The sequence below is a fragment of the Salarias fasciatus genome, unplaced genomic scaffold, assembly GCF_902148845.1.
Source record: "Salarias fasciatus unplaced genomic scaffold, fSalaFa1.1, whole genome shotgun sequence".
Taxonomy (NCBI): Eukaryota; Metazoa; Chordata; class Actinopteri; order Blenniiformes; family Blenniidae; genus Salarias; species Salarias fasciatus.
In genome coordinates, this window is record NW_021941383.1 from 229,088 (window position 1) to 238,433 (window position 9,346).

Here is a 9,346-nt window from a genome sequence, read left to right on the forward strand (position 1 = left end):
CGCAACACCCACACTGACCGCAACACCCACACTGACCGCAACACCCACACTGACCGCAACAACCACACTGACCGCAACAACCACACTGACCACAACACCCACACTGACCGCAACAACCACACTGACCGCAACACCCACACTGACCACAACACCCACACTGACCGCAACACCCACACTGACCACAGCAAAAACAATGAGACAACAACCAGAACCACAACAACCACAACAACCAGAGCAAAAACACCGAGACAACAACCAGCACCACACCAACCAGAGCAACTACAATGAAAAAACAACAACCAGAGCAAAAATAATGAGACAACAACTACAACCACCAGAGCAACTGCAATGAAATAACAACCAGAACCACAACAATCACAACTACAACCGGCTTCCCGGCCACTACGTCGTCCAGAGTTTGATCTGATCCCGCCGCGTTGCTTCCGTCACTGTCAGCTCTACGCCCGTGTTGCCACGGTAACGGTGTCGGGGAACGCGGCGTCACCTTGAAGCGGTCCTGCAGGACCAGGATGAGGACCTCGAAGGCGGCGCCGGCCCTGAAGGGCATGCGGTGCAGGATCTCCTCGGGGCCCCAGCGCTCCCGCTGCAGCGAGTTGCAGACGATGAGCGACTTGTTGAGGCGGGGGTTGAAGTGGAACGCCACGTCGGCACGGGGACGGACGCTGCCGCCGCACGTCAGGTCCACCTGGAACCTGCAGGACGGGGCGGGGCGGGGCGGGGCGGGGGACAGAGGACGGAGGACGGAGGGGATGGAGGACAGAGGACAGTGGGGACAGACAGGACAGAGAATGAAGGACAGGGTCCAGGTGGTTCCAGGTCACTAGAGTCACTTGGACGTCCACTGGAGGACGTGTCTTGTGTCTCTTCTCACCTGTCGGCATCAGATGGAACCGAACCTTGAACAAGAAGCATTTCCCCCACCTGCACGCCGCCGAGCACCGTCCCCGAGAAGGGCACCGACTGTGGACAGCAGGTCACAGCGTGAGACAACATCTGGAGACGTGAGGGACAGACAACAGACAGACGTCCCGAGGCGTGTGACGTGGGGACTGAACAGTTGCTGCTTGAACAGTTGAACTTTCTTCTTCTTCTGTTTTGTTTTCAGGAGTTAAAACGACAGAAAGTTTTTCTCAGCAGGCGGCCCTCCGGGACCACAGTCCGTTCAAAATCTACTGAACTCTGTCATTATTTGGTGTTTTCTTGGGTTCCACTGGAACAGAACCAGCAGACCTGAGTTCTGCCGAACCGGACCGAGCTGCTCCTCAGTTCGGCTCGAGCCGAACCCGCCCAGCAGCTTTCGCCTGGACACAAATCAACAAGTCATGAGGATTTTGCCAGGCGCGCATCGTCCGGGCTGAGGCTGCCTCTGACTACACGGCACGAGCGCGTGACGCGTGTCTCCGCTGAATGGACAGGTGGGACAGAGGACAGAGGACAGAGCGGGGGGACACGGCGGGAGGCTCACCGGCTTGGAGAACACCTGTCTCGGGCTGGCAGTCGACATTTTAACGCAGGACCGGAGTGAGTCGCCGCCTTTTGTTTACTTCCTCATATGACGTCGGATGAGCGTCACGACGTCACCGGAAACCAGGGAAACACCCCGCGCGGCGCTTCAAAGGTGTTTTTTTTTGTTGTTGTTGTTTTTTTTACATAGAGGTAATGTTGTTACGTCATGTCCCAGTCACGTGACGGAAACGTCGGAAGGATTTCTACTGCGTTTTCTACTGTTCTCTGACGTCACCGCGGAACTGGGACAGCGGACCGGAAGTGTCGTGCTGGCGCCTCACGAGGTCGTCTTGAGACCGTCACGAGGTTCAAGGTTTTCCCTGGAATGAGAAACTGAGGTCAAGCCAGCACACAACTACAAACACTTGGTCAAGCCAGCCCACAAGTTGTTTTGCGGTGCGCACATTGATAGTACATTGCGGTAATGGCGACAAACGCCTCATTTCACAGGAAGAGCAACCTTCCACAAAACCCAAGGACTTCAGAAATGCGCACATCAATATCACGTAGTCTTTCAAAGTAAAAGCATTTTACACGGTCGTATTTCAGTTACATTAGGCCAAAAGTGAACATTAAAAAAAAAAAACAAACTGCCAGTTATAACTGGACCGTTCCACCTCACACTGAGAGTACTCCACCCCAGGATGACACCCCGAAAGTAACAGTTCCATCTGATGTTGAATTTCAGAATAAAAGCCTCTCAACTTTGACACTAAGTGTACTTTATGTAAGCAAGGATTAGTAGTTAACAGAAAAACTAGCAGTTATAACTGGACCGTTCCACCTCACACTGAATGTACTCCACCCCAGGATGACACTCAGAAAAGATCAACTCCATCTGATGTGGACTTTCAGAATAAAAGTCCTCTCAACTTTGACACTAACTGTACTGTATGTACACAAAGATTTATGCTTCATGGAAAAAGTACCTGTTATAACTGGACTGTTCCACCTCAAACTGATAGTACTCCACCCCAGGTTGACACTCAGAAAAGATCAACTCCATCTGATGTGGAATTTCAGAATAAAAGCCCTCTCAACTTTGACACTAACTTTACACTATGTACACAAAGATTTATGCTTTATGGAAAAAATACCAGTTATAACTGGACCGTTCCACCTCAAGCTGATAGTACTCCGCCCCAGGATGACACTCAGAAAAGATCAACTCCATCTGATGTGGAATTTCAGAATAAAAGCCCTCTCAACTTTGACACTTACTATACTGTATGTACACAAGGATTAGTAGTTTACGGAAAAACTAGCAGTTATAACTGGACCGTTCCACCTCACACTGAGTGTACTCCACCCCAGGATGACACTCAGAAAAGATCAACTCCATCTGATGTGGAATTTCAGAAAAAAAGCCCTCTCAACTTTGACACTAACTGTACTGTATGTACACAAAGATTTATGCTTCATGGAAAAAGTACCTGTTATAACTGGACTGTTCCACCTCAAACTGACAGTACTCCACCCCAGGATGACACTCAGAAAAGATCAACTCCATCTGATGTGGAATTTCAAAATAAAAGCCCTCTCAACTTTGACACTAACTTTACACTATGTACACAAAGATTTATGCTTTATGGAAAAAATACCAGTTATAACTGGACCGTTCCACCTCAAACTGATAGTACTCCACCCCAGGTTGACACTCAGAAAAGATCAACTCCATCTGATGTGGAATTTCAGAATAAAAGCCCTCTCAACTTTGACACTTACTATACTGTATGTACACAAGGATTAGTAGTTTACGGAAAAACTAGCAGTTATAACTGGACCGTTCCACCTCACACTGATAGTACTCCACCCCAGGATGACACTCACAAAAGATCAACTCCATCTGATGTGGAATTTCAGAATAAAAGCCCTCTCAACTTTGACACTAACTGTACTGTATGTACACAATGATTTATGCTTCATGGAAAAAGTACCTGTTATAACTGGACCGTTCCACCTCAAGCTGATTGTACTCTGCCCCAGGATGACACTCAGAAAAGATCAACTCCATCTGATGTGGAATTTCAGACTAAAAGCCCTCTCAACTTTGACACTTACTATATTGTATGTACACAAGGATTAGTAGTTTACGGAAAAACTAGCAGTTATAACTGGACCATTCCACCTCACACTGAGTGTACTCCACCCCAGGATGACACTCAGAAAAGATCAACTCCATCTGATGTGGAATTTCAGAATAAAAGCCCTCTCAACTTTGACACTAACTTTACACTATGTACACAAAGATTTATGCTTTATGGAAAAAATACCAGTTATAACTGGACCGTTCCACCTCAAACTGATAGTACTCCACCCCAGGATGACACTCAGAAAAGATCAACTCCATCTGATGTGGAATTTCAGAGTAAAAGCCCTCTCAACTTTGACACTAACTGTACTTTATGTACACAAAGATTTATGCTTTATGGAAAAAGTACCTGTTATAACTGGACCGTTCCACCTCACACTGATAGTACTCCACCCCAGGATGACACTCACAAAAGATCAACTCCATCTGATGTGGAATTTCAGAATAAAGCCCTCTCAACTTTGAAACTTACTGTACATTATGTACACAAGGATTAGTAGTTTACGGTAAAACTACCAGTTTTAACTGGACTGTTCCACCTCACACTGATAGTACTCCACCCCAGGATGACACTCAGAAAAGATCAACTCCATCTGATGTGGAATTTCAGAGTAAAAGCCCTCTCAACTTTGACACTAACTGTACTTTATGTACACAAAGATTTATGCTTTATGGAAAAAGTACCTGTTATAACTGGACCGTTCCACCTCAAACTGATAGTACTCCACCCCAGGATGACACTCACAAAAGATCAACTCCATCTGATGTGGAATTTCAGAATAAAGCCCTCTCAACTTTGAAACTTACTGTACATTATGTACACAAGGATTAGTAGTTTACGGTAAAACTACCAGTTTTAACTGGACTGTTCCACCTCACACTGATAGTACTCCACCCCAGGATGACACTCAGAAAAGATCAACTCCATCTGATGTGGAATTTCAGAGTAAAAGCCCTCTCAATTTTGACACTAACTGTACTTTATGTACACAAAGATTTATGCTTTATGGAAAAAGTACCTGTTATAACTGGACCATTCCACCTCAAACTGATAGTACTCCACCCCAGGATGACACTCACAAAAGATCAACTCCATCTGATGTGGAATTTCAGAATAAAGCCCTCTCAACTTTGAAACTTACTGTACATTATGTACACAAGGATTAGTAGTTTACGGTAAAACTACCAGTTTTAACTGGACTGTTCCACCTCACACTGATAGTACTCCACCCCAGGATGACACTCAGAAAAGATCAACTCCATCTGATGTGGAATTTCAGAGTAACAGCCCTCCCAACTTTGACACTAACTGTACTTTATGTACACAAGAATTAGTAGTTTACGGAAAAACTAGCAGTTATAACTGGACCGTTCCACCTCACACTAAGTGTACTCCACCCCAGGATGACAATCAGAAAAGATCAACTCCATCTGATGTGGAATTTCAGAATAAAAGCCTCTCAACTTTGACACTAACTGTACTGTATGTACACAAAGATTTATGCTTTATGGGAAAAACTACCAGTTATAATTAGTAGTTACAGGACATAACTCCAGTTCTATGAGTAAGTGCGTGTTCACCTACGGGCTTTGCTATTGGTTTTCCTCTTTGGTGCAGCCAATCCACTGAGACAACAGAAAACTCAACGCACCAATCCCCGCCGCGTGATGGCGCAACAGCACGCCCCTCGCCGAGGGTATATCCCGAGCCGGCGGTGGTCTATTCTCCCTTCTTCTTCCTCAGCCCTTGAGACATCAAGAGGCCACAAGATTCTTGGGATCAAGATTCTATGGATCAAGACTGCATGGATTCACCGGCCCGTGAAAAGTCGCCAATGGACATCGGGTCCTTCACCTGCCGCTCCTGCGGCGCTCCGCTCATTTAGCAGGATCACCACGAGCGCTGTTTCATCTGCCTCGGCTGGCAGCATCACCACCAGTGGTCCTTCTGCCCGGCCTGCCTCGCTCTGCCACTTGAAGAAAGTTAACGGCGAGCAGCCTTCATGGGCTCCACCTCCTCGGTTCCCGACCGCGAGGACGCCGCCGCCGACGTCCGCGCCTTTGCCAAGTATGACTGGGCCGAGGTCATCAGCAGCAGCAGCAGCAGCGTCTCGGTGTCGCGGAGGTCGACTCAACATGACGACTCCGTCTCCACCTTCTCTAGAGCCAGCCACCAGGACACCACCCACGAGCCTGTGGAGCACCTCGCGGGGGCTCTTCATGTCTGCTGTCGAGCGCACTGGCCTCGCGCTGCCGCTGCAGCCTCCGGAGCCGGCTCAGCGCGCAACACTCGGGCTAGCAACCCAGTCATGGACTCGTTCCCGGACTGCGGTGCTATGTTCCGCTGTGCCATCTTTCCAAACTAACGTGCAGCAGGATTGGGGTACGCCACTCACCGCCAAGGGGGCGGTGAAAGGCTACCGCGAATATTGTTGTGTGGACGGCTGGCCGCCGGTCTCTGGAGTACCTGCTATTGAGGACTCCGTCAGACTGTGCCTTCTCCCAAGATCCTCCGCCTGGCCTGGTGGAAAGCCCATGCTGCTGTCAGAGAGGGACAGGCACATGGCGGGCTTCCTGGACAGAGGTTACGCTCGCGGCAATCAAACGTTTGCCCTAGCCAACAATATGACCTTTCTACTGGGCTCCATTGACAAGATATGCCACGAGAGATCCCTGTTATCCGCTGATGACATCGAGGAGATTCAGAACACGGCCGAGGTCCTGATGCGAATGTGCCGCACCATCGGCATCAATGGAGGCCGCGTCATGGACAATGCACAACTTGCCATGAGGCACCTGTGGCTTGGTCTCTCCTCACTCTCCGAGCGGGACCAGCGAGAAGTCCGGAGGCTCCCCCTGTCCACCTCTTCTCTTTTTGGACCTGACATACAGGTCATCATCGAGCGCCTGGAGGTTTTGGCACGAGGCTCAGAGCAGCTCGCCCTGCACCTGCAGCCCCGCCATGAGCCGCACCCGCAGCGAAGAAGTTCTGCGGAGCAGCGGCATCCAGCCCCCTGGAGTTCACCGGCACCTAGCCAGACCCGGCCGTCTCCTGCCGACCTTCCTCCCGGGGCGCTGACCAGCCAAGACGGTCCCGCGCTCCCGAGCCGCGGAGCACCCCGTCTGCTCATCCTGCATCTGCTGTTAAAAATGTAAATGAAGGCCGTCAGGCCCATTACATCTCTCAAAGAGCAGCAATCCTCCCCTTTTCCCGTGTTTGCATGACTGAAGCATGTCAAGCTCGGCAGGGCCCTTTCCCTCCCTTCTCTCGCTACGTGATTGTGGAGGAGGGGCGTGGTTTGCTCTCGGCTGCAGGAGAGAGGGAGGTGGGGAAGCGGCTCAGGGAGCGAGGGCAAAAGTGCAGCAGGTGTTGGTGATTGATTGATGACTGTCTTCCCTGCTAGAAGTAGTGTGCTGGAGCAGCGCGCGGGAGAGAGGAGCACAGCTGCACTGGCAGCAGGAGACTGGAGGAGCCAGCGCACGCAAGCCAGAAAAGGCTGGAGTCTGGGACGACCAGGACGGGAACTGCACGGAGTGGCAACAGGTAGAGAAGCCCGCCGGACTGAGGTGTGGGCTTTGGGCCCACTGACGTGCAATAAAGGACGTTTGAGCTCGCTGGCTGTGGAGTCTCCTGTGTCTAGCTAACCCACGGTGGCACGTGTGTGCTACAGTGATCAAGCGGCTGAGAATGGTGAACGGAGTGCCGGACGCGCCGCGCCGTCACCGGCTCTCCCTCCACGATCCCGCCGTGCTGCGGCCGTGGACGCAGGGCACAGCAGCGAGCTTGGGCTGCTGGCTCTCCCGACGTGCGCGTCACACAAGCGGAGCGCTGCCGAAGTTCTGCCGGCACCTCGCAAACGCTCCAAGCTGCATTTTCCGTCTGCTTCTGCCTGTGTTAGCACAGTGAAGCATCAGAGCGGCGGAGCTATGCCAGCCCGGGTCCCCGCTGCGGAGCGCCCCGGCCCCGGCATCACTCATAACGCTCCCAGCTGCGTTTCTCCGCTGGCTTCTGCCTGTGTTAGCACAGCGAAGCGTCAGAGCGGTGGAGATATACCGGCCCGGGTCCCCGCCGTTGAGCGCCTCGGCCCCGGCATCACCCTCAAACGCTCCCAGCTGCGTTTTCCGCCGGCTTCCGCTTGTGTTAGCACACTGACGTGTCAGAGCGGCGGAGCTGTGCCAGCCCGGGTTCTCGCTGATGCGCGTCCCAGTCCCGGCATCATTACTGAGGTCAGCGGCTTGAGAAACTTGGGGATCATGCCTCCTCCGCCGGGTTTGTCCCCAACAAAGCGCTGGTCCGCGGCCCTGAAGCAACCACTCGCGCTAATTCATGGGACGCCCCCTCCACTGCCCTTTCGCCGGGGGCCCCGTCTCCTGAGGCCGGGAGGACGGGTGGGCCGTCCCCGCAGGCCGTGGTACAGCCACTCACGCTCCGCTTCCAGACGTGGTGTGCTATGTTGGGACCGTTTTCTCCCTGGTTGTCCAGGACGCTGAGAAGTTGCTATGCCCTGCAGTTCGCCTGTCGTCCGCCTCTCTTCAACAGCATCCTTCGTACGCGGCTCGCATGCCCTGCTGGGGCAGCTGCTCTCGAAGCAGAAGTGTTCTTCCTTCTCCGCCGGGGTGCGGTACGGACCTGAGCGGGGAGGAGGTGCACTCGGGCTTTTATTCCCCCTACTTCTTGGTTCCCCGGAAGAGCGGAGGTATGAGACCCATTCTGGACCTGCGGGTCATGAACGCTCACATAGCCACCATTAGATTCCGCATGCTGACGGTCAAGCACCTCCTGGAGAGCATCCACCCTGGGGACTGGATGACGTCGGTCGACCTCACGGACGCCTACTTCCACATATCCATTCTGAGGGGAGGCACCGAACCTTCCTGCGGTTTTTCAATACAACCGGCTCCCCTTCGGCTACTCTCTCGCTCCTCGCACCTTCACCAAGTGTGTAGAGGCGGCGCTGGAGCCGATTCGTCGTCATGGTCTGAGGATCCTCAACTACATCGACAACTCCCAGATAGCAAAATTCTTATGGCCCATATCTGGCCCATACCTGACATGTTCATATGGCCCACATACCGCGTGGAATGATGGCATTCGGGAGGTCTGCTCCTGTTTGCCAAAAGTGGGCCACAACCAAGCCTTCACAATGCCAGATGTCAACCAAAAACAGGCCAAATCTATCAGAACTCAACCGAATGTGGGCCACTAACAAAATTCTTTTGTGCAGAGTGGCCCAAATTTGGGTGAGTGCTGATTTATTTGGTCTCTTCTTGGCTGACATTTGGCGCTGCTGGTTTGGTTGTGGCTCACTTTTGGCAAACAACTGTGGACCACCTTTGTGCCATCATTCCATATCGTATATGGGCCAGAATAAAAGTGTACAGTGGCCCATATTTGGTTGAGTTCTGGTACATTTGGCCTGTTTTTGGTTGACATCTGGCATTGTGAAGGCTTGGTTGTGGCCCACTTTTGGCACACGGGAGCGGACCTCCCAAGTGCCATCAGTCCATGCAGTATGTGGGCCATATGAACATGTCAGGTATGGGCCAGATATGGGCCATAAGAATTTTGCTATCTGGGTTGGACCCGGTCTCCTGTGCTATTGGTGAAGTTTTGGAGTTTCTCCAGGCCCTGCTGGACAGCAGTCGCACTGCATCTACTCTAGCGGTGTTTGCATCAGCCATTACGGCGGGTCAAGGCGGCTTTGGCCGTTTCTCTGCACGCAGTCA

The 9,346-nt window shown here is 51.9% G+C and overlaps 1 protein-coding gene across 1 annotated transcript in view; it reads right to left on the minus strand.

Moving 5' to 3' along the window:
• The window catches only part of LOC115385396 (galectin-8-like), a 6,078-nt gene extending 4,412 nt beyond the window's left edge, over window positions 1-1,666 (minus strand). The window contains exons 1-3 of the mRNA XM_030087375.1: window positions 1,487-1,666; window positions 893-981; window positions 506-713 (exon numbers count right to left, since the gene is read on the minus strand). Of these exons, the coding sequence (XP_029943235.1) occupies window positions 506-713; window positions 893-981; window positions 1,487-1,525 (336 nt within the window). The 5' untranslated portion in view covers window positions 1,526-1,666. The remainder of the gene's footprint in view (window positions 1-505; window positions 714-892; window positions 982-1,486) is intronic.
• Window positions 1,667-9,346: the final 7,680 nt, after the last annotated feature.